Below are 25,077 nucleotides of genomic sequence, written 5' to 3' on the forward strand. Positions count from 1 at the left end.
AATTCCATTCCAATATTTCCCTCCTTAGTCCAAATGCCTTCATTACATGCCGAAAAAGCCCTACGTGATTTCAGGCCGAGTAAGCTTACATTAGTGGTGATCTACATGAGGGGCAAGCATATGGTATTTAGAGTCGGGCTTGTGACATTCTTTTGAGAGTGATGAGCGAACCTTTTTTCAATCATTGCATTGAGTGCTTCATTCTTGAGTGAGATGAGCTTACCGAGAGTATAGGAGGAAGAGTTTGGAATCCACAGTGACCTACATGAAAGTGCGAACTTCCTTGATGAATAAAGTTAACTCTTGATACTCAAGCATCACATTAGATCTATTTGTGCTTTAACATTCAAAACATAGGCTTGTTGATGATTCATAAGTGTGTGGGTAATCGTTGGTCCAAATTGATGTGTGTTTGATTCAACTTAGGCCAGTTGAAATAGCTCTTTCCTTGTAGAGGTGGGAATTACCTTAATTACTTGAGGACAAGCAAAAGCTTAAGTTTGGGGGAGTTGATAAGTAGGGATTTTGACCACTTATTTGCACTCTTTTACTTTTATTTTAGCTCAAAAATGCTTAAAGGTATTCCCGAGAACTAATGAAATGTGCTTTTTTGCAGGAATATTGGGAAATGAGCCAAAGAGATGAAAATCAACTCAAGAAGGAGTAAAATTAGACAAGGACCAAAACAAAGCATAAAAGAGCAAAGTGCGGACCGCACAATACTGTGTGTGGCCGGTTGACTATGAAGAACCACTGACAAATTCCCTTCGCAAAGTGCAGACCGCACAATTATTGTGCGGCCGCAAAAGACGAGGTTCAGAGAGATGGTGTTTTGGGTCCCTGAAGAAGTACGGACCACACTATTATTGTGCGATCGCAGAATGCAAAGTACGACTGCACTCATAAATGTGCGGTCCACAGAAATCTCCCATGTCCAGCTCAAGTCCAAGAGTGCGGCAGTACTCAGAAATGTGGGGTCCGTAAAATCTGAAGAAGTGCGGCCGCACCCCAGAATTGTGCGACCGCAGAAGTCCATCCTGTCAAGCCAGCTTCAAAGTGCGGACCGCACACATAATTGTGCGGCCGCACAACCTCCGCAGGGGCAATTTTATGCGATAATTTCAGCTGGGTATAAATAGATCTTTTTGTCAAATTTAGGTCAAGTTTGAACACCTGAAAGTAGTTAGCCATTTTTTTCCTTACTGTTTTGGGAACTTTGTAATAGTTTATCATTTTAACAATACATTTTCTTCCCTTACTCATCTATTATAAGTTTATTCTTAGTTTCTTCTTTAGTTCCTTCAATGTTGCCTATGAGTAGCTAAATTCTTAGCTAGGGTTAGGTCACAACCCTAGTGTGGGTGCCTAATGGGTGTTTAATTTGGGGCTGGTTTGTGATTGAGTGTATGATATTTAGCCTAGTTCTTGCTTGAATTTAAGAATTAATGGTTGCAAATATTGATTCAGGCCTAATTGACCTAGTCTCTACTTGAGAAAGAGAGAATAAGTCTAGGAAAACATGGCTAACAAGGAATTTGGATAAACTCAAGAAATTGATAGCCCCAATTAAAGGGTCAAATCTAGAGATAATAAGACCCGACTTGAGCATTCATCATTAGTTTTGTGAATTACCCATTTGGACTTGAGAAAGCCAAATTGGGCAAAACCACTCAAACTACTGAGAGGTATAAAGTGGATAATTGCGTGTGATTGCTATATTACACTCCGATCAATCAAACCTGCCCTAAAGCCCACAATCCATTAGGTAACCACCTAGGTGAAAGTCGCGATCCTAGCTCTTTTATCAACTTGAAAAACAACATTACCAAAAATATCTTTCCTTAGCTTTTCATTTACAAACAATAATATACTTTTTAGAAGTAGGAAGAAACAACCAATTATGTGGAAGTACAATTTGGGCACGTCATACACCTAGTCTAGATATATACCTAATCCCATGTAAGCTCTCTGTGGAATCGACCCCGACTCACGTTGGATAATTATAATTGCATAGACCACTTCACAATCCCAATCAGTGGTGTGAATTTGGGCGACATCAGTTCGCACTTTGCTTCAGCTCTTAACAGGAGTTGGATCTGCGGCCGCACAATTCTACACTGTCGCCGTGTCTCTTGAGTTCTGCGGACCGCACAATTTTGGGTGTGGCCGCACATTTTATTTCTGCGGCCGCACAATTATAGTGCGGTCCGCAGTTCTTGTTGGGCTTAGAGTTGGAACTCTCTGAACCTTGACTTCTGCGACCCTACAATTATTGTGCGGTCCGCACCTTACATTGCAGCTCTGTTAATTCTTCTTCATGTTCTGCGGTCGCACACAGAATTCTGCGGTCCGCACTTTAGCTTTTTATGCTTGATTTTTGTCCTTGTTCAAAAGCACTCCTCTTGAGTTTTATTTCATCGTAATGGCTCATTTTCCAATACTCGTGCAATTAAGCATGTTTCATCACTTTTCGGGAATACCTTTAAATATTTTTGAACTAAAACAAAAGTCAAAAGGTGCAAATAAGTAGTCAAAATCCCCACTTATCAGGGAGCATGTTTGAGCTTAAGTGTGGGGTCATCCCGAGCCTAAATATTGAGGATCATGTTGCTAGCTAGGCCCAAGAGGGTCTCAGGAAGTATTTCTCATCCTTATTTTCATATTTTTCTCTGTGATCATGCATCAAGGACTATGCATAACATAAGTATGACGTGGGAGAATTACTTTCTGAGTGTAATTGTATAAATATAAAATTCTCATTATTGTTTTTACCCATAGCTAGAAGTTTTCTATTTTAGAGTAGTTTCTTCAACAAAAATAAAATAAAATACAAACAAAAAAATTTAGAAAAAGCTCGGGATTAAGTTCCCTTAAAAAAAATTAGAAAAAAAATTGGACAGCTTTCTTGAGGGATTAAGTTCAATTAAAATACAAAAGAGATTTTCTTTTGCTTTTATTAGGATAGCATATGTAGTAATTCCCTTGGTTTTTCTTTGGGCACCGGTTCTTTTTCAGGGGATGAATTTTTGAACCGGGTACTTTTTATTTTTAGAATAGTGTAGGATATACATACTCAGACTGATTTTAACACACTTAATGACTTGTTTGATACCAGCAGAGTTAGACCTGGGCATGAGGATTATAACTTTTCTTATGAGTTTTTTAGAACTACTTGTGCCTTGAAAAATGAAATAGCTTGTTTTGTGACGCTTAGGCTCGTTTTCTTGACTCTTGTGTTAATTGTTGTGCCTTATGCATTAAAATTATGGCTTAACTCTGTATTTGCTTTGATTGAGAGTTGGAATGTATCCATTCTAATTGAATCATGTGTCATTTATGTGGTGAGATATTTTGTATAGTTCCATATAGTACATTTGTGTCTAGAACTTGCCCTGCATGTGAGTTGAAGTGAAATCCTAGATTTTGCTCGGTTTGAAATATGATTTTAGGCCTTCTTTGATGTTTTTTGAATTTTAATACTATCACAAATAAAATTATCCCTAGTTAGCCATGTTGAGCCTGTAAATCTTTTGTTTGACACCCAAATTACAAGCCCATACCCTTTTTATTCTTAATCGATATTATTTTGATCCATTTACCTCTCAAAGTACTTAACTTGTAAAATAAGTGCTAGGAGAAGTAAGGAGGGAACTTGGGTGGCTTTCGAGTGAAACCAATGAAAGGAAGAAATGTGCACTTGTTTGTAAGAAATACACCACTATAAGAAATCATAGAAAAAATATTTAGCAAAAGAAATAATCCATCTTGTCCTTACTCGTGAATGCGAGTCAAAGTAGTGGTTAAAGAATGGATGTTGTTTGTGATGTTTGGAGTTAGGTTAAAGAAAGTTACGCTTAAAGTAAAGGTGACAAATGGGTGGGTCGGGCCAAGCCGGATCGAGAAAAAAGTGACCGGTCGGTCACCAATCCGAGCCGGGTTCCGGGTTTTATGAACCGGGCTTAATGGGTTCGGCCCCATCTGGTCAAAAATTGAACCGGAACGGTTCCGGGCCTAAGGGGCGGGGCGGGTCCGGGTTAATGTAATATTTTTTTGTATTTTGTATAACTAAAGTAAAAATAAAAAATAAAAAATAATCTTATAAAAAGAGTGTTTGAATAAAGGATGCAAAGACTTTAAAATTCTTATATTTGAATATTGCATTAAGAATTTAAGATAATAGAATGCAATGAAGATGGAAAAAAATTGCACTTATAATTTGCAAGTTCAAACTTGCAAATTAAAGTTTATATTTAACAACAACTAAATTAATAAAAAAAGAGTAAATTCAAAGTTTAATTATTAAATATAAATTTAAAACTTCAAAGGTTTTGCATTACCTTAGTAAGTTCTTCATAATCAATATGACCTTCTTGGCCATCTTCTGGAGTGTTAAATTCAAAGGCTTTCATAGTTTCATTTCAAATTTTTATTGCATAATAATACTTCAAATTAATCTAACAAACTAAAACATTAAGCATAATACGTCTAATAATTTTAAAATAATACAAATTGTCTCAAATCAACTTAAAATCTTAAATACGAATTTCTGGAGTACGCTCAAGACAACTCTTCATATGCCTCCTTAAACAGACTGTGCCCTCCCACTTTCGACGAAGATTTAAGACTCGACCACAGTTCTTGCACTTTACTTTGTGAACTTCTTTATTTTCTTCTACCACCTCAAAGTGTTCCCAAACATATGAGCGCACTCTAGAATCACGGGAAATGATTTAACTTGAATTGAGAATTCGAGTTTGAGAAATGAGAGATGAATGAAGAAATGAAGAGAAGGGGGGGAGTGTATTTATAGTTTTTCAAAAGGCTAAATTAGTAATTATAAAATGTATTATTTTTTAAAATAATTACCCAAAAAGGGCTATTCTTGTCAAATATTTATTGGGCAATGGTCAAATTGGAAGCTGACTGTTACCAACGGTCAAATAAATTTTAAAAAAAAAACAAAAAATCGAAAATCACTGTTGAACCGGGTTTGACTGGTCCGGTTAACCGGATTTTTTTTTTATATGGACCAACCCTCCTAACCCCCCTAACCTAGCCCACCCGGCCCCTAACTACCGGTCTGGGCCAGTCCGGCTTACTACCGGTTTGGGCCGGTCCGAAAACGGGTCAACCTAGCCCATTAAACAGGTTTAGCTTAAAGTGATTACGTGACGTGTTAAAGTACTTAGGATGGTTAATCACTATTTTCTATATATATCATACTCGTCCCTTAGCCCACGTTACAACCACGATAAAGTCCTATCTGATTTTAGACTGAACAGGCCTACATTAGTAGAGATTTACATCACGGGCAAGCCTATGGTATATTTTGTGTGCATGTGGACTTCTTTGAGAGAGTGAGTGATTTCTTCCAGTGTTTGAAGTCCTTAAATTATGATTGAATTTTATTTGAGTGTGTGGACTATCTTTCTTTGATTTGTGGTGAGGGCACATGTTTCATGATGGATATGTAACTTTATTAAGCTCTTCAGTTAGAGTGAGTAAGTTGGCCTGAAAGTAGTTATGCTAGGGAGTTAGTTTCTTAGATTGAGATGTCCTGAATTTGCTATTTAATCATTTTGAACTGTTCAATATTGTGCTTGGCATGTTTTGAACATGGGAAGGTAAGTAAAGAATGTATATGCAACGGGCTAATTGTTGGTATCAACCAAAGTCATTGGTGCTTGAGCTTAATTGAAAAGTTGTGGCTTGATTATGATAAGCTTAATTTTGTTCTGTCTATTATAGGTTGATTTTACTTTGATCGAGGACAAACAAAGGCTGAAGTGTGGGGTGGTGATGTTGGGCATATTTTTATATATTTTAATGTTAGTTTTCTCATGTTTTAACTGCTTTTTGATGCTATTTGGTGTTAAAAATGCTCAAGATGTGTTAATTATTAGTTTTATGAATAATTAAGTTGTGTGTGATGATTTAGGATGTTTGGAGTGCAAAAATATGAAGAAAAGATGCTCCTGCTATATGAGAAGAGGGTGGATGTGTCGCATCCAACCTTGAAAAAAAGGCAGCGCACCCTTAGCAGTAAAGTCGGAAGAAGGCATCCACCGTAGCATCCGCACCTGGGCGAAGCAAAGTTGAGGGAACAAAGGGTGGATGTGAAACATCCACCCCAGCATCCAATACTTAGAAGTTCAAGTTGAGGCGGATGCGAAGCACCCAACTCAGCATCAATCCCTGAAGCTGATTCGGAAAAGGAAAAGGAAAACTTTGGCCCACGACTTTTGTACGTAATATATAAGCCAAAATCGCCTCTTTTAGGTCATCTAACATACTAGGAAGCGGAGAAAAGCCATTACAGAGTTCGGGAACCGTGAAATTCATCTTGAGTTCTTCTTTTCTCTTCTTTTATTGACTTTTATGTATTCTTGAGAATTATTTGAGATTGTTATCATGACTATGCGTGGCTAAACTCGTTTATTCTGGGGTTATAGTTTCACATGAATGTTGATATTCGAATATTGATTTGATAATTTAATTTGTCATATTGGGTTATTTATTCATATCCTGAGTTTAATTATTTTACTGCCTAACTAACAGTGAAATACTATAATTGAATCTTGAGTTGAACTTGAAAAAGGTAATTCTTGATTACAATAGGATTGAATAGAGCGCGATCTTGAACCTAGTCATTGGGGAATTGATTTGCAAATACGAATAGAAATATATCTATTTGTCGTGCTTAGCCAATTGTGCAAGAGATTGTCAATGCGTTCTTTTTATCCCTAATCTCATAGGAATATAGGGTTTAGAATAAATTGAATAGGCGAGTAGAAGTTGTCAAATTTCTACGAGTATTATTGTCCTTGCAGATTAATAACTCAAATAAATTAATAAGTCGAGTTGATTGAAGAATTCAGCAGGATTGTTATCCAACCATGATCTTGAAATATTATTTCTCATTGAATTCAACTCTTCGTGCTAAGTGTGCTAGTTAATTAGTTTTTTTTTAATTAAAATAATCATTAGTAGAATTAATTAAATAAAAATCAACTTGAACTTATTTTTGACTCGATAAATTAGAAATTGCTTGATTTAGTTTATAATTGATCACTAATACTCGTGGGAACGATACTCTACTCACTCTTCATTACTTGATTGACCGCGTATACTTGTGTGTGCGATTTAAGACAACAGTTAACTAACTTTCCATTAATTCAAACACATTTTTAATAACATTTATACGATTTTTTAAGATTTTGTACTCAGAGGTACACATACATATTTGGAATGAAACGAATAAATATACAGACTTTTTGATAAATAAAAGTCACAAGCATAGATATTTTAAGTAATTTATTTAGTCTTTTCCCATGTACTGGAAAATAAAAAACCACAGTGAACGAACTTTAGCGCTTTTCGAGTTAGATTTGGTGGAAAGTTTTGGCTGAGTTTAAATTTTTTAGTGAGTGGGTAGTTTTAGTAAGTTAATGACCTACTTTTTTTTTTTTTTTTTTTTGAGATTTTAAACATTTGAATAGTTAAATAAATTTGAATTCTTTCAAAGTAGCATAGAATGAAATAAAATTTGTTAGTGTTAAGAAATATAGCTCAAAATAATAATATAGTATAAGGAAAAACAAGCTAAGAGATATAGAGAGAAAAGATATATAGAGATTCTTATTTTTTTTTCAACTGTGTGTCATTTTCTATCTATTACAAGACCTTTATATAAGCATGAAAAATAAAGAAATATATCATTGAATATGTCATTAAGCATTTGAGATCATAGAGGAAGATCATGAGGAGGTTATGGAGTTACAATCATAACTCCGTAAGTATTATAGTAGTGAAAGTTATGGAGATAATGAAGAAGTATAGTGAGCATTACTCCTTTGATGGTTAAAGACATCCACCATAATTTAAGATTTTATAATAGTTAGCACTTTTTGGAAGTTCAGTATATTTTGGAAAATAAGTCGCCTATACAACCGACGATCTCTCTGTCTTTTTCTTAGCTAATTTACATGGATGTATAATATATGTGTAATCCATGTAATATAGACTTCTATAAGCTCAATTATAACGCATTATAACCAAAATTCTTGAATTTCTTTGAAAGGACTATCCGAGTTATATATGGGGGAAAGTTTGGGCCTAATTAGAATTTTTAGTAAGTTAGTGGGCACTCTTAGTAAGTTATTTTCTTAAAACTGTGGTCGCCTATAGAACCGACGATTTAAAACAATATAAATAAAGGACATCGTCTATCAAGTGTGACCTATTTGCATTTTCTACCCTCAGCTTTTTCATAAAACCCAAAACCCAACCCAACAGCCCAACTTCTTAAAACCCTCGCTTCTCTTTCGGACATTTAGCAGAAAACTATGTTTTAAAAGGCGAAAGAGCGTGAGTTGAGACATTTTACTTAATGTGGGGTAAGACGTAAGCCCTGAAACGATCTTTAAATTTTTTTATTTATAAATTAATAAAATAGTAAAATAATCACAAAAAATATATATAATACATTAAAATTTAAGAAAATTATAAGGGATTATAAAACTCATAAAAATAAAATATCTAGCATTTTTTATTAACATAAATAATGAAATAGTGTTAAAGTTACTATGAGATAAAAATCAACTAAAACGTCTTATCTTTCGAACAATTTAAAAAACATACGTAATATGTTTAAAAATATTATCAAACTACAAAGTTTACCTCTCTAAAAGTTAATAATCATTAACTTCATCAAAATTGTAATTTAAAGTATTACTCCTTATAAATAAATATAAAATTTCTTTCAATTAGCGAAATAATTAAAGTATGATAATTTTGAGAGAGATAGACTAAGATATGAAGACCTATAGCAAGTGATCATGTAAATTTTGACTCTTCAAGTGATACTCACCCCAACGGTATTCTTAATCAGTAAATATGTAATACTATGACTCATTATTTAGAGTTACTCTTGATCTTCAATTTTTATAGATAAATAAAACTTTAATAATTCATTTGTTAAAGAATTTTGAGGGTCAACAATGCTAATTAGGTAATTAGACACATAATTTGCGTTAGGAATTGTTAGGCGAGCCCTGAGCATTGAGCGTTAGGCATATTTCGAGTGCACAGTCGAGCGCTTGGGGCGTAAGCCTCACAAAACCAAACCCCACACGTGAGCCTTAGGGCGTTTTGATAATGTCGCTCCCCGGAGAGAGCCCCGAAGCGAGTGCCAAGAAAGTCTTTTAAAATACTGGCAAAAAATACATACACACACTCCAATTTAACTCTTGATTGCAATAAAAGATTTCTCTTCCTAGTTGCCCCTTAATTTTACCATGTGGAAATAGTCTTGTGCAAAATATAAGGTACAATTGCATACATAAAATTTAATATGGTCCGATCCTTTTTCAGACCTCATGTATAACGAGAGCTGCCTATTGTTTGCTTGAGCTGCTCGAACTTGATGGGCTAATAACTTGTAGAGATAGTTCATGACATATTCATATCTATAAATGCATGTTATTAAGATGAACAAAATGAAAAGATTAAAGTTAAAAAAAACTTCAAGAACGTTATCATTCTTTTAGAACGTACAAAAAAAAGTATAGAAAATTAATGGAGTTTATTATTAATATTAATGAGGGAGGATGCAGAGGCGGCCACACATGATGAGTAGTGGGGTCACCGGCACCCAAAAACTTCAGCAAAAACTCCATATATACTAGCAAATATTTTTAAAAAATAGTTAGATATTAGTATACGTCCCGTACTAATCTTTATGAGCATTGATAAACTTATATTGAATGTCATGATGCCCGCACTACCGCTGAATCCTAGGTCCGCTTCTGGGAGGATGTATAGTCGTTGATTTCTTAGATATTAAAAATTGAGTAAAATTGTAGTGAAGTGAGTAAAGAATTAATTTCACTTTTGTGCAATTTTATGTAATTCTATCTATTTTAAGTTGCTTCAAAAAAAGGAAAAAATAAAAAAATAAAAAGGTTGCTTAATGAAATAAAAATAAAAAATGAAGAAAAGTGAAAAAGGCCCGTTTATAACCATGATTTACTATTTTACCCTTTTCAATCAAGTATATGTTCTCGGTTCGAGTCTGGCGCAAAGACTGAATTCTAGCGTACTTTGGAAAGGGACAAAATTGTCCAACTCTATTTAATACAATATACTCCATATAAATAAAATACTGATCGATTAGTGTTGTGAATACTGAATGAGACCCCTCCCTCAAAACTTTGGGTTTACTGTAAAAATTTCAAATCGGAAAATTTCGCCGGAAAAATGTCGGGGAAAGGAGCAAAGGGATTGATAACAGGGAAAACATCGGCAAATAAAGACAAAGATAAGAAGAAACCCACCTCTCGTTCTTCTCGTGCCGGTCTTCAGGTTCCCGCCCTCTTTTCCTCTTTTACTTTCTATTTTTGTCCAATAAATTATCTGGGATTTTGTTTAATTCTTATGCAACCTATGTTTTGCTTAGATTTTTGGGTTATTGTTGTAAATTAGGGATTTTTATGAGACATGTCTTAGAATTGTGTTTTGATAATCGTGGTATCCGGCCAGCTAGACTAATTCCACGGGTTACGTGCTACCTCCTACCAGCAGAGGATTTATAGTCCCACGAGCCTGGTACCCTGGCTCGTGGCGTGAGCGAAACCGCGAGGCTCCCATGCTTGCCCTTTCGCCACACTAGGGCCTTAGTGAGGGAGGGCGTTGTGTGCCGGGCCTTTCTTGCGCAAGGGCTGCTATTTGCTATCGATCGATAGCTATCATCTCCAAGATATCACTCACCATTAGGGGTTGGACGTTCAGTACTTCGGTTCGGTATTTAAGAACTTTGATTCGGTACTTTGGTATTCGGTTTTTCAATTGTATATACCAAATACCGTACCAAAGGTAGTTCGGTATTTCTTGTTCTGTTTGGTCATGTGTATGTAATAACTTAAATATAGCTGCCAAATAAATTGAGAACTAATGTACTTTTGGAAAAGAATAGTACCATCTTTTAAGTAGGCAAGTGACAACAAATTTCTATCCACATTTTGCTTACCATACAATGCGTGAAATGTAACTAGAATCTTGCCATAATTTTTGACAAGATAATCATAACTTTAAGGAACAAATATAGCTAACTGAACTGTAGCCAAATTTGAAAAATATTGAAATAGCATATCAAATATTCAAATGGGCAGTAGCAAAGTAGCATCATATCAACACTCTACAGCAGTAGCTGTAATGGTATACTAACTCAGACATTTTGAGCCCATTTTTCCTCCATTTTCGGGCGATTTCAGAGCTTTTGAGAAGGGAGTTCAACTAACAACTTGAAGGTAAGTTAATTCTACACCCCTTGAGTTAAATACATAGATTATAAGTAGATTATAACTAGTAAATCTTAGAAATCAAAAGTTTAGGTGAAAAACCTTGATTTTTATAAAAATGAGATTTTAACCACGAAAATAGTTATGGAATTAGGTAGAAATTATATATTTGAGTTCTTCAGATTATGGGTAACGTTCCATCCGGAAATTTCCAGAATCCGGGCACGTGGGCCCGGGGTGAATTTTAGGAATTTTATCATTTTGGATAGGGTAATTTATTTAATAGATGAATTTCGAATTATTGAACATATATTAATCATTTTATATAACTTTTGGATAGTTTCGGATTTTTCGGCATTGAATCGAGAATTTTACGCGACGCGATAATCGGAAAGTGGGCTTTGAGACGAGGTAAGTCTCTTGTCTAATCTTGTGAGGGGGAATTACCCCATAGGGATTAAATTGAATAATTATTGATAGCTGAATAATTTTGTTATTCTGGTTTCTCTACGCAATGCACGACTTGTGTCAATACTAAGGTCTGTCAGGTAGTGGTTTTATTCCAGGAATTCTGTTACTCTTCTTTGACTCTTGACTTGGATCGTGCAAACTTGCAAACTGCCATGTGTAGTAATGTCTTTAAATTTTTTTCATCAGCATCTAATATTATTAGCAGGATTATGTGACCTTAAATTCTGCAAATACCTTTATCCTTGGCAGTGCTGGGATCAAATGACTATCTTTCGTTATGGTTTCTAAACTGTTTGGCTTGTGCCTTTTCAGTTTCCAGTTGGGCGTATTCACCGATTGCTGAAAGAGAGGACCACGGCAAATGGGAGAGTGGGAGCCACAGCAGCTGTCTACTCTGCTGCTATCATGGAGTATCTGACCGCTGAGGTATTGGAGTTGGCTGGAAATGCGAGCAAGGATTTGAAAGTGAAACGTATCACTCCAAGACATTTGCAGCTGGCAATTCGAGGTGATGAGGAACTTGATACTCTGATCAAAGGAACTATAGCTGGAGGAGGTGTAATACCGCACATTCACAAGTCGCTCATCAACAAATCTTCGAAGGAGTAATTAAGCCTGTCTCTTACAAGTTGTCTCCTTCCTTTTTGGAGAAATATTCGTTTCTGGAAACTTTAGCCATTTGCTTTTGGTGTCTGCAAATGCATAGGCAGAGAATTTCTGTACCAACTACTTTTGCATATTCTATCTAGATTCTCCTTAGGTTTACCAGACATGGTTCTTTGCTGATATTAGTAATGTCGCAAGTGATTGTCTTATTTCCTCTATTATCTCTCAAGCCCTTTACTTAACACATCCATCAATGAATGTGAATTGTGAATGCTGTCATGGTGATTGGTGGGGATTAGATAGATCCTCTGTAGTGTCTGAACTCAGTGTTACTAAAAGCCATCGCTTCATCGCTTAAAACATGACGTGATGCGAAGCAAGAGGCTATTGCTTCATGGGTGAAGCCATGCACTTAAGAGAAACGTGCGCTTGCGCATAGTGATCCAACGAGAAGTTGTCGGGTTTGTTTGCATCTCAACTTTGAGTTGGACTAGTATCTGCATCATTATACATTGGATGCTGAAATTTAAGTTTCTAAATGCAATTTGATTAGTATGTTTAAAATTTTTGTACATCGTGTATTTCACTTCATAGAAGCGTGCACTTCTCAAGCCTCGTGGACCTTGTCTCTTATTATGCATTTTTTGCTTTTAAAAGGCACAACTTGGTGTTTGTTTTTCCAGTTTATACGAGATAGAATTGTAGAGCAGGAGAGCTGGCAACTTCAAAATTTGAAAAGGTAACAATAAACCTAGCTGTAGAAAAGAAGTTGAAGAGGACCATCCCATTTTCAAGTTGTAGTTTGAAAAGAAATTGTTGTGTGGGAAATTGCAGAACTGGTCAATGGTGAAGATCTATGTCCTTTTTAGGCGAATACGGAAGTCTAGAGACTTTTAATTGAACTTTTAGGATTTTTTGCCGTAGTGGATAGAATTATCAGATATATGTGCTGATCCGAGAAAGCAAGTACCGGTGGAACAGTTGAAGTGCGTGTAAGTTGGCCTAGCTTGCATCAACTTGTACTGTTCATACTGTGGTAGAGTTGTCAAAGATTTTGCAGCAATATTAGAAAGTGAATCAACATTATCCTTAAATGAATCTATCAAGATTACAAGTTTTAATAAAAATTCACAATCTGAATAAGCTTCCAATAATAGTTGATTGAATTCTAGTACAATTATTAACATCCAAAAGACAACAAAATTCCTGTATAGACAACTAACAAAATGCCCTTGCTTGTAGTTTACTTCTAGATTCACCACTACTGATAAAGACCCTTGGAGTAAGATGCAAAAAAATTTACAATGCCATTCCTATGGCAAAGCTAACAAACTTTCCCCAGAAAATCAAAAGAAACAACTGCCAACAGAGGCTAATTCAGCATATACGCGCGCAGTGTGTGCACGTGCACCCACTGAGTCGAACTTAGACTATATATATATATATGTGTGTGTGTATAGAAAATTTTAGAGAAATATTTAAAAAATATCTAGGTGTATCAACTACCTTTAAATTCTGGATCTGCCTCTGCTTGCTGATCGACATTTGGTATTCAAAAGTTTGCTACCTTTGGAACATCCACAGGAAACTTTTCTATCTCATCAATCCAAGGGTTGATCACTTCCTTTGCTGGTTTTATAGTTCTCAATGCCTTCCAAACAGCACTGTTACACTTAAATCCTGAACCAAAACCTATCTGCCACACTCTTTCACCTCTCCTTACTCTTCCCTTAGCTTCTGTATAAGCCAACTCGTACCAAAGAGAGCTGCTCGACGTGTTGCCAAAACGATACAATGTCATTCTTGATGGTTCTAAGTGCCATTCACTAAGATGCAAATTCTTCTCTATTTCATCTAACACAGCTCTTCCACCAGCATGAATGCAGAAATGCTCGAACGCTAGTTTGAAATCAGGAATATAAGGCTTGAGTTTAATTTTAAAAAGCTTCCTTCCAACTAGTGTAGCAAAGAAAAGCAATTGTTCTGATATTGGTAATACAAGGGGTCCAAGGGTAGTAATATTAGTTTTCAATGCATCTCCAGCCACTGCCATTAGTTCTTTCGATAAGGAAACGCCTAGTTTCCCATTAGCATCCTCTTCTTGAGTCACAGAAGCGAAGCACTTATCGTCTGCACCTTTATTCGTACGAACAGCATGCAAAAGTTGGTATTTTGATCTTCTTCTTTCTGTCCATTTATTTGAAAGTAGTATAGCTGCACCTCCCATTCTAAACAAACAATTTGACACTAACTTTGATCTATCATTTCCAAGATACCAATTCAGTGTTATATTCTCTGTGCTAACGATCAACGCGTATGTATTTGGATGTACTTGAAGTAGTTTCTTAGCAAGATCAATAGAAACTACACCTGCACTGCACCCCATTCCACCTAAATTATAGCTAGCTATATTCCCTCTAAGCTTGTAATGGTTAATGATCATAGCAGACAAGGAGGGGGTCGGATTAAACAGGCTGCAGTTTACAATCAAGATTCCAATGTCCTTCGTTTTCACGTTCGTTTTTGCCAATAGACCATCAATGGCACCAAACATAACTGTCTCTGCTTCTTTTCTAGCTTCTTTTAGTGATGGATTTGGAGGTACATTGAGCAAAGCCTCGGGAAAGTACGTGTTATCCCCGAGGCCTGATCGTTGAAGGATTCTACGCTGGAACTCAAGATTCTCCTCCGAAAACGCACCAGTTAATCTAGACTGGTCCATAAAAGTCTGCATTGTGCATTTATGAGCTTCACCAGGCTTGTAGCAGTTGAAATCCACGAGGTATACAGGGTGAGGACGGGTTAAGAAGTAGATTGTTGATACAAATACTATGAGTGTGGAACATGAAATCACAGAGATAAGATTGTATTGAAGATTATCCCACAATTCAGAAAGATCTTGAGGAGTTAGTGTTGACATATGAGCAACAATAATAGCCACTAGAGGAGTTAATAAGAGGTACATTCCATGTGTAATTAGGTAATGGTAACCAAGTTTTACATATTTCAACTTAACTGACTTGTTGTAATCTGGTAGCTTCTGTGATGAGGGTGGTATCAAGGGTGTAGTTGCTTTTGTTTCTGTCATTTTTCTCCCTGTTAAAAACATTTGACATAAGGTTAAGTAATTCTTTGAGAGATAACAAGGATAGTATATTTTTGCATGAATTTAACTATATACTCCATATATTAAAGGGCAGGAGGGGAGCCCTCGCGTAACTAGTAAAGTTGTTGCCGTGTGACCAGGAGGTCACGAGTTCGAGCCGTGAAAACTGCCTCTTGCAGAAATGCAGGGCAAGACTGCGTACAATATACCCTTGTGGTCCGGCCCTTCCTTGAGCCCCGCGCATAGCGGGAGCTTAGTGTATCAGGCTGCCATTTTTTATATTAAAAGGCAGCCCGGTACACAAAGTATCCCGCATTTATGTAGAGTCGGGGGAAGGGCCGCAAACCCAAGGGGTGTGATGTAGATAGCTTACCCTAATGCAATCATTAATGGTTGCGTAAAAACATAGTTATAGTCAGAGTGGAGGGGTCACCGACACCCGTAAAGTTCGGCAAATTTTTTATGTATACATGTATTTGTCTTTAGAAAATAGTGATATATTAATAGTGGGCACCCTATATACAAAGTAGATTTTAATTAAATCAAAAAGTGCACAAATTCTGGGTCCGCATCTGGCTGCTTCCACAACTTCAACATGTGACCTAAAGGAACTTATATAAATTGACACTGTTAAGATTTTTACACTATCAAAATGGTCTGACCTATTGTAGCAGGTTATCTACTTTATATTAAAGTTTACTAATTTCACTTATTATTGGTTGTTACCTATAGTTATAATTTAGGTGACCTAATAGCGTAAAATAAACTATTTTGCGGGGAATCAACTTGTTGGGATTCTTCTCTTTTACAAGTAGAATGCAGTTCTAATTTAGTTGCAAAATAATATTGGTTTAATATATATATATATATATATATATATTTTCATTTTAATGTCATTGTATCCTTGTTTTTTCACAAATAGTTTGAATTACAATATGAATCTTATTCCAAATTGTGGTTAAAGTGTTTGCTCATATTGCAATAAATCAGATTCATCATATCTTTTTATTTCTTGATTTAGAGGATTAAAATGCATATAGAAAAACAAAAGGAGGTGCATAAATGGGTTCAATTTTGATTAAAAAAACTCAATCACCACTATGACCAAGAACAGATTTTGCATAGATAAACATTAAAATAAAATTCAGAAACAAAAAAGTTAAAAAAAAAACAGATAAAGAAATGACCTTTAGATGGTAGTCACACCCCAGATAGCTTTAATCCCCCTAGAGAAGCAAATGAGAAAGAGAACTAAACTAGAATATCATATGGGAGTTAGAAAATAAACAAAGTTTTTGTAAAATTGTAATATCCATTAAACTTTTGTTAGAAATCAGAGGTAATGAGAGTTTGACGGTTAGAAAAAAACGAATTAGAAGAACATGCAATGCCATCAATTTTAATGGAAATTTATCTGCATCGGGTGTTTATGTCAAATTAATAATAGGTGCATGATATGAGTTTGTAAATAGACTCATCCCACTTAATTATAGTTAACTAATCCATGCTTTTACCTACTAAAATTACTTAATTATGATAAATTAATATAAATACCCGATGCAAATAAATTTTTACCAACCTGTGACCTGATTTTGTTTTTGACTCTCAAGATAATTAGTTTTGTTCTAAACTCTAACATTGATGAATTTGTTATTCAAACGAAAGATAGACTTATATATTTAGGACCTTATATTACTAACTATAATGTTGTTTGGAAAATACAAAAACCCTCGTCAAGTAATAATGTACTTACTCTTCAAGAGTTTAAGTAGACTAAGTGTGTTTGGTGTGACGTAAGTCATTTTCCATGGAAAATATTTTTCGATGTTTAATTGGTTGGTGATTTCTTTTTCGAATATATATATATATATATTGAAGATCAATAAGATAAAGATTAATGATTATGCTCCATTGAAACAAGAAATATATGGAGTTAAAAGTTAAGATAATTGTAAAGAAAATGGTTTTCCCTAAAGTATTTTCCAAGGCCTGAACCAAAAATTATTTCCCTTTTTTTGTTAACTTTTTATGAGTATTTTGCTGGTTATATAGTTGCTCCCCTTCTTAAATATACGTCGATAGCTATATTCATGAAACAAAATTTTCTTGTTTATGCAAATTTTGGCTAGGAAATAGTACTTGCAATTTTTCTGTAGGAAACAGTATCATCTTTTTGTTTTTGGTAATAACAGTATCATCTTTGTTATTGACCTTATTTGCTCTAACCATAATTTTTAATTTCAGTATTAAGGCCAGCCATATTTTCCCCCTCGGATCTGTTCTACATCTACACTCACATTTTTTGTTTTTTAAGTTTCCACTTTGTTAGTACCATAAAAATAACAGAATTGACATGGTGTATCTATCCAATTAAATATAGTTACTTACCATTACCTTATAAGTGATTTGACAGTATAAATAGTATTTACACAGTCAGCTCATAGAACGACATGAAAGGGCAATCCGCTGCACTAAGCTTTCACTATGCGCGGGGTTCGGGGAAGGGCCGGACCACAAGGGTCTATTGTACGCAGCCTTACCCTGCATATCTGCAAGAGATTGTTTTCACGGCTCGAACCTATGAACTCCTGGTCACATGACATTAACTTTACCCGTTACGCCAAGGCTCCCCTTCAACTCATAGAACTACAGCTCTAACAATATTTGGTGCAGTGCACAAGAGAAATCAGTTTAGTAGTGTTCAGCACAAGCATTCTGTGCTATGTACAAGCCATATATTTGTCAAAATCTCTAAATATTTTGAGATACAAAATACAGTAAACCTAATTTCATAGCTTTTGGATCTGTTCAGTATAAGAACATTTTTCTAAACTGTCTTTGCTTGTGAATCTCTCCTGTTTTTCACTCATGAAACTCTCAGCAATTTTGAGAATGGGAGCTTAATCCAGCTTGAAATCCTCAAGCCATATAAGAACTTCATTCCTCTGCAAAAATCCAAACAGAAAAACAAATAGATTAGACACACAATGACTTTAAGAAGTGATAAAGAACACTACAACAACAACAACCCAGTATAATCCCACTAGTGGGGTATGGGGAACTAGTGGGGTATGGGGAAGGTAGTGTGTACGCAGACCTTACCCCTACCCTGGGGTAGAAAGGCTGTTTTCGATAGACCCTCGGCTCCCTCCCGACAAGAACTCCCCACCTTGTTCTTGGGGTGACTCGAACTCACAACCTCTTGGTTGGAAGTGGAGGGTGCTCACCACTAGAGCAACCCACTCTTGTCACCCAAAGGATCATAAAATATAATGCAAACACCAACAAAAACCTTCCATCAGATGAGAAAATATTAGCAGTAGATAATATACCAAACATAATGTCAAACTAATTTTATTGATCAATCAATCACCTATGCCTCAATCTCAAACTAGTTGGAATATCAAAATATTCAGTAGTGAACAGAGGCCGAGCTAAGATTTTAAGTTTATGGGGTCTTATTATAGAAAAGGCTGACTTACTGGGTTCTGAATAAATTATTTATACACATTGAGTGGTTTTATTTTTTAACAAAATACATGGTTTCAGCTAAAGTTAGTGGGTTCTGCCGAAACCGTACATAGTATACTAGCTCCGCCCTTGGTAATGAAGGCACTGATAATTGAAAACAGAAATAGAAAGAGCAAAAGAAGATTCCTTTTTCTAAAGTCTAAAGCAAAAGAAGAACTTAAGCAGGAATGCAATGAAAGGAACATTATCAGTACATAGAAATATACCATTATAAACTTCCACGTTCGACCAGGATCATTGTAGCGAGCAAGCATGCAATCCGATTGAGGTTTGAGACCGTCCTTAATAAGACTTGATCTGAGTTGTTTCTCCTTTTCTCGAACAACATCATCAGTTGGTTTTCCACTAAATTTTAATGCAGCAGCGATGCCTCCTTCCGTTTTCCTTAAGCTTATACCTTCTTGATTGGGAGCTGGTAAGCTGTTAAGAATAAGGCAATAATTTCCATAGGTCTCATTTGAACAAAGAAAAGGACTAAAGTCCAACTCTTACACATAGGCGGGCGATGCTTATGATGACTTATATATATGAAAAGCCACTAAGTTTCAACAAATTGTTAAAATGTGAAACCATATTGTCAAAAAGTATAATCAGATCAGTGCTAAGAATATTTAAAGATTCCATACTGTTTTCACTCAGTGTGAGATGTTTTCTTGTATATTATTAATACAACGTGTTAAGTGTTACCTGCTCAAAGATTTATCCGATGGAAGAACTATCTGGATTGACACTTTAGATTTTTCAGCATCGAATGCCTGAGTGAAGACAGGAGTAGTCATCGGTATCTTCTCTGTCGCTGAATTTTTGCCAAATATGTACCTATATTAAGACGAGTTAACAGTCTACCAATCTAAATCAGAAAACATCACAGAAGTTTTTTTCTTTTAAAAAAAATAGTCAACTTATCTCACCCCGCAACATCATTGAAACCTCTATTTCCTGCGAGTTTGTCACCTTCTGTTTCTACAACTATAAACGGATCATATTTCCTGACCTGTATTGCACCAATGAAAGTTGTGACCATTCCACATCATAAATCTAAACGTCCTAGTGCATCAGTTCAGCTAAAAGTAGCGCAAACCAAATAAAAATGTACGCCTAATATAGAAGTTCTTAGCTTGAAAATACGATGTTATAACATAAATACTACAAACCTCGTAAGTTGCTGTTCTTCTTAATATCTGATAACTAGGTGTTTCCAAATCCGGAGTCTTGTAAATCCTTAACTGCCCAAGATTTGTATTCTCAAATCATAATAAGGCGACATTGGTAGCTGAAAATATTGGGAGCTTATATATAAGGTGTAAGGATCTCTTAATGGTACGAGCCCTTTTAGTGAAAACCGTGCGGGCTTGGCCCCAAGCGGACAATATCACACCATGTTAAGAGTATCATTGGGCCGGTTTATCCCAACAGTCCAAGAATTTAATTAAAAGCATAAACTAAAACAGTTCGAACGCGCACCTGTTTTATGACCTCCAGCAGACCTTCTACAGAAAAATAATCGTTATTCTTAATTGAATCCCAGTAGTCCTATAGATTTCAACAAAGAGTCGGTGACTAATTCGCAAAGCAATCTAAAAATTTGAATTCGCGTCGAGGAAGAGTGAAGAATCAAACCACATGGCTGTTAAATTTGTTTGTTTCAGGATTGACGCCCATAACAGAAGTGCCGGTGAAGACTAATTCAGGTTTCCATGGAAGAAGAATGAACTTCATTACCATTGTCCACCTTGTAGTTATTTCATAGGGTCCTGTCTACAACAAACTCAATCACTCAAAAGATTCAAATGCATAATCTATGCATCACATTCCTTAAAAATACAAGTTTAGTAGCTCAAAGCAAACTGATTAAATGATTAAATAAAACTTCTGCTCCAATACCAAACTACAACAACAACAATAACATACCCAGTATTATCCCACACCGTGGGATCTGGGGAGGGTAGCATATACGCAGACCTTACCCCTATCTTGTGAGGATAGAGAGGCTGTTTCCAAACTAAATTTTGAAAAAGAGAACCTACATAGTACACTACATGTATCGGTATCCTTAAATGGATATGCAAAACCATGAGACACTAATACGCAATTAAGTTTAGTAGCACAAAACAAACAGATTAGATGCAACTTCTGCCCCAATACCAAACTACATAATACTCAACATGTAAAATTCTTCACTTAATGAAATGACACACTTAAACAATCAGAAGCAGTTCATCAGTTCATCTGTGCCTCTGCATTTAACAAACAGTGGACTGATATTCAAAGAGCAGTAAATGTACTATGTATAAGGGTGATACTATGTTCTTGAATATTTGTGCAACACCTTAAACCAACCGAAAACATAATAAGAAGAACGAAAAGCGATAAAAAAACAGAGAGTTTAAACAACCAATTTATTTAACTTATATACACACACTATCGGTATATTTTAACTTGTCGTAATAGGTAATCTGCCTTGTTATCCAGATTACTAATACAACTTTCTAAGGACAATTAGTGTGGTGGCTTCTTAGGCACCCTAATAGTCACCTATATTAGGTATAGTTATCCTTTAGAGTTGAAATTCTATCCATTAATGGTATAAAAATATTTAAACAATGAGGTCACTTATTAACTAGTAATTACATGTTAATCTCTAGTAAGTATTAACTAGTAATCTGCTAAATATTGTAATCAACCCACAAGTTTATATCCACTGAGTATAATAATAACCTTTACATGACGGCGTATATAACTTAAATCCTACTCCATCTTTTAGGCACGGGTTAAATTCAAAAATAGTCAGATTTACAAGTGGTAATTAAAAAATAGCCACATTTTCAAAAGTAATCAAAACTTAGCCACTTTTCATGTAAAGATAAATCTGAACGAAAACCCTATTCAAAATCCGAAAAATATTCCAGCATAATATACTGGAGTTCGAATTTTTTACCTATGAACTTCCAGCATAATATACTGGAGTTCCAGCATAATATCATGGTGCTGAAAGTTCATACACATGTGCTCCTCCAATCTCCAGTATATTATGCTGAAAGTTCATACACATGTGCACTAATCTCCAGTATATTATGTTGTAACTTTCCATGTTGCAGCAAAATAGTGGCTATTTTTCAATGACTTTGCAAACGTTGACTATTTTTCAATTACCAATCCGAAAATTGGCTAGCCCGTGCTATTTTTACTTTAGGCACCTCATAGCCACACAACCAATTCACAAGAAACTGCAGAAATGCTAACCTGTTTAGCCCAATGCAGCTGAAAATCAGGCCTAAACAACTGTTTCAACATTGCAATATTAAACAAATAGCCATCAATTGAATCATGTTTTGTAATTGGATCCCTATACTTCACATAATCATCATATGCCTTACGATCAATACCTTGATCATCAAAAAGATGAGGCAAATCCTCATATAAAAATTCCACTAATTGGTTCATATCAACTGTTGGTTTTTTGGTTGGGCTCTGTTTATCAACTAAACTAAACTTAATTAAACACTTGATTTTTCTGTCATATTTAAGAGTTTTTGTTTTGATATTTTTTGGAGGAGTGAGAAAGACTGAAGTAGGGTGGCATTGCCGGAAAGTGGTGCGCCGGTGAAGTGATGGCCGGAAAATGAGGTCGGAAAGTTGTGAGGTGGCCATTTGTTTTTAGTAGTGATGTTTTTAGTTTGCATGTTGTAAAAGGATGTCTTTGGCTTACGTGTAATAAATATTGACCATAGAAAGGATTGGTTGTGATTTATTGCAGGTCCCTCATTTGTTTTTTTTTTCTTTTTAAATTCTTTTAATTTAAGTATAAGTTATAATTTAAATATCGAGGTTGGTTAAGTTTTTCTATTCTGAACTTTCTTTTGATTAATTTTAATTTCATTATCTCCGGGCAAATCTAATTCGACACAAATCTAACTTAATTCGATACAAATCTAAAAAGAAAAATAAACTTCTAAAACCTATATTTGATAGTATGCAAGTCTGATCGGGCTTTGGTAAAAAATTGATCATTTTCCGACCGTAATCGGTCGAAAATTTTAACAGTGTCAGATAAAGTAAACTTTCTTTTTTGTGGGATCACATTTTTCTACTAATTGCGGTCGGTATTTTTATTTACAATTTGTTATTTGATATTTTCGACCAATTTACTTCGTTTCTGACCGATGTCAGTCGGTATTATTTCCAATCAATTTCTGTCGGTATGCTCTGGATGCTTTTTTGACAGTTTTCTAGTAGTGGAATTAGCCTCACATAATGATGTGAATTGTGATTGTATTGATAATTCCATATATAATTGGTCATGACATGATTATTATATATAATCAGCAAATTATAAAATAGTTTTGTCTATCATGTGAGTATTAGTAGTCTATTAATGTCAACTGTCTAGGCTTAAGTGCTTAACGTACTAGTGAACTTTTGAAGGAATTTTTATCGACCAGCATTAACGGTAGAAAGCTTAGAAGAGTGATCAAAATTTAATCACTAACGAACAAGATAAATGAATAATATCATCTACAAGTAAATGCTATCATTAACATGAAGTTTAGACAGTTATACGTTACAACTATATACACTAAAACAGTTAATAGAAGTTAAACTACAGGTAAAGATTATGTAAACTGATAACGTATAGATAGTTGAACAATTAGGTTATATTGACTTACAACAATTGATCTACATAACGAGTTTGACATCTTATAGCCTGTTAAATTTCATTTATAGTGTAGAAATTCACTGTGAAAATATATCGATGAAGGTGATGGTCACAGTTGTTGATAGTCTCATGAGCTTCGGATGAGACATTTAGTAGACGCTTAGGACATAAAAATGTGATTTCTAAAAGAAAACAAAGTAGTGTTTGGATCGGAGTTAAGTTGAAAAATAATATTTGAAATTTAAAGTTATGTTTGGACATGTATTTCACTTGAAAAAATATTACAGTTTTGTAAGAGAAAGTGAATTTTTACTTCAAACTTAAAACTCATTTTCAAAAAAAAAAAAAAACACAAAAGTTCAGTCCAATTTGATAACCAAACATGGCTTGAAAATACGTCTTTTGGATAGAAGGAAAAAAAATAATGTTCAAACGACTCCTTGACATATTATTTCAATGTTCTTAATTTATGTAAGAGACTGAAGACCAGAATGTATGAAAATATGCCATGTAAAAATTGTCATTTCCATTCGATCATCTCGACCTACTATTGTTAAGAACTACAATTCGATCATTTGGACCTACCTCGCATTTATGCAAGAGTCGGTTTTCATGGCTTGAACCCGTTGGCAACTACTAATTACGCCATGCTCCCAACAAAGGAAGTTTAACTAACCAATTAACAAGAAGGGTAGAAATACTAACCTGTTTAGCCCAATGCAGCTGAAAATCAGGCTTAAACAACTGTTTCAACATGGCAATATTAAACAAATAGCCATCAATTGAATCATGTTTTGTAATTGGATCCCTAAACTTCACATAATCATCATATGCCTTACGATCAATACCTTGATCATCAAAAAGATGAGGTAAATCCTCATATAAAAATTCCACTAATTGGTTCATATCAACTGTTGGTTTTTTGGTTGGGCTCTGTTTATCAACTAAACTAAACTTAATTAACCACTTAATTTTTCTGTCATATTTAAGAGTTTTTGTTTTGATATTTTTTGGAGGAGTGAGAAAGACTGAAGTAGGGTGGCATTGCCGGAAATTGGTTCGCCTGTGAAGTGATGGCCGGAAAATGAGGTCGGAAAGTTGTGAGGTGGCCATTGTTTTTAGTAGTGATGTTTTTAGTTTGCATGTTTTAAAAGGATGTCTTTGGCTTACGTGTAATAAATATTGACCATAGAAAGGATTGGTTGTGATTTATTGCAGGTCCCTCATTTGGTTTTGTTTTTTTTTAAATTCTTTTAATTTAAGTATAAATTATAATTTAAATATCGAGGTTGGGTTAGTTTTTCTATTCTGAACTTTCTTTTGATTAATTTAACTTCATTATCTCCGGGTAAATCTAATTCGACACAAATCTAAAAAGAAAAAGAAAATTTTAAAACCTATATTTTAGA

General features: G+C 35.0%; 3 protein-coding genes across 6 annotated transcripts; 1 reads left to right on the plus strand and 2 right to left on the minus strand.

Moving 5' to 3' along the window:
- Window positions 1-10,091: 10,091 nt before the first annotated feature.
- Window positions 10,092-12,581, plus strand: LOC107771657 (putative histone H2A variant 3). Its single transcript, XM_016591077.2, has 2 exons — window positions 10,092-10,362; window positions 12,081-12,581. Exons 1-2 carry the CDS (start codon window positions 10,258-10,260, stop codon window positions 12,375-12,377), a joined length of 402 nt encoding a protein of 133 aa, XP_016446563.1. The 5' UTR covers window positions 10,092-10,257; the 3' UTR covers window positions 12,378-12,581.
- Window positions 12,582-13,510: 929 nt separating this feature from the next.
- On the minus strand, window positions 13,511-16,755 carry LOC107771659 (3-ketoacyl-CoA synthase 11-like). Its single transcript, XM_016591082.2, has 2 exons — window positions 16,668-16,755; window positions 13,511-15,470 (listed from the first exon to the last, which is right to left on the minus strand). Exon 2 carries the CDS (start codon window positions 15,460-15,462, stop codon window positions 13,927-13,929), a length of 1,536 nt encoding a protein of 511 aa, XP_016446568.2. The 5' UTR covers window positions 15,463-15,470; window positions 16,668-16,755; the 3' UTR covers window positions 13,511-13,926.
- A 1,332-nt stretch (window positions 16,756-18,087) lies between these two features.
- LOC107771658 (heme-binding-like protein At3g10130, chloroplastic) lies at window positions 18,088-24,817 on the minus strand. Of its 4 annotated transcripts, none has more exons than XM_075241617.1 (8): window positions 24,374-24,817; window positions 20,632-20,765; window positions 20,476-20,544; window positions 20,166-20,237; window positions 19,923-20,005; window positions 19,699-19,830; window positions 19,218-19,431; window positions 18,088-18,425 (listed from the first exon to the last, which is right to left on the minus strand). In XM_075241617.1, the coding sequence occupies exons 2-8, from the start codon at window positions 20,734-20,736 to the stop codon at window positions 18,381-18,383; spliced, it is 720 nt and encodes a 239-aa protein (XP_075097718.1). In that variant the 5' UTR covers window positions 20,737-20,765; window positions 24,374-24,817; the 3' UTR covers window positions 18,088-18,380. The 4 variants fall into 4 exon arrangements, with proteins under 4 accessions (XP_075097718.1, XP_016446565.1, XP_016446564.1 ...); XM_016591079.2 differs by having other exon boundaries at window positions 20,632-20,769; window positions 24,374-24,812; XM_016591078.2 differs by lacking the exon at window positions 24,374-24,817 and adding an exon at window positions 22,255-24,019 and having other exon boundaries at window positions 20,632-20,769.
- Window positions 24,818-25,077: the final 260 nt, after the last annotated feature.

Source organism: Nicotiana tabacum, chromosome 21 (genome assembly GCF_000715075.1).
Source record: "Nicotiana tabacum cultivar K326 chromosome 21, ASM71507v2, whole genome shotgun sequence".
NCBI classification, from domain to species: Eukaryota; Viridiplantae; Streptophyta; class Magnoliopsida; order Solanales; family Solanaceae; genus Nicotiana; species Nicotiana tabacum.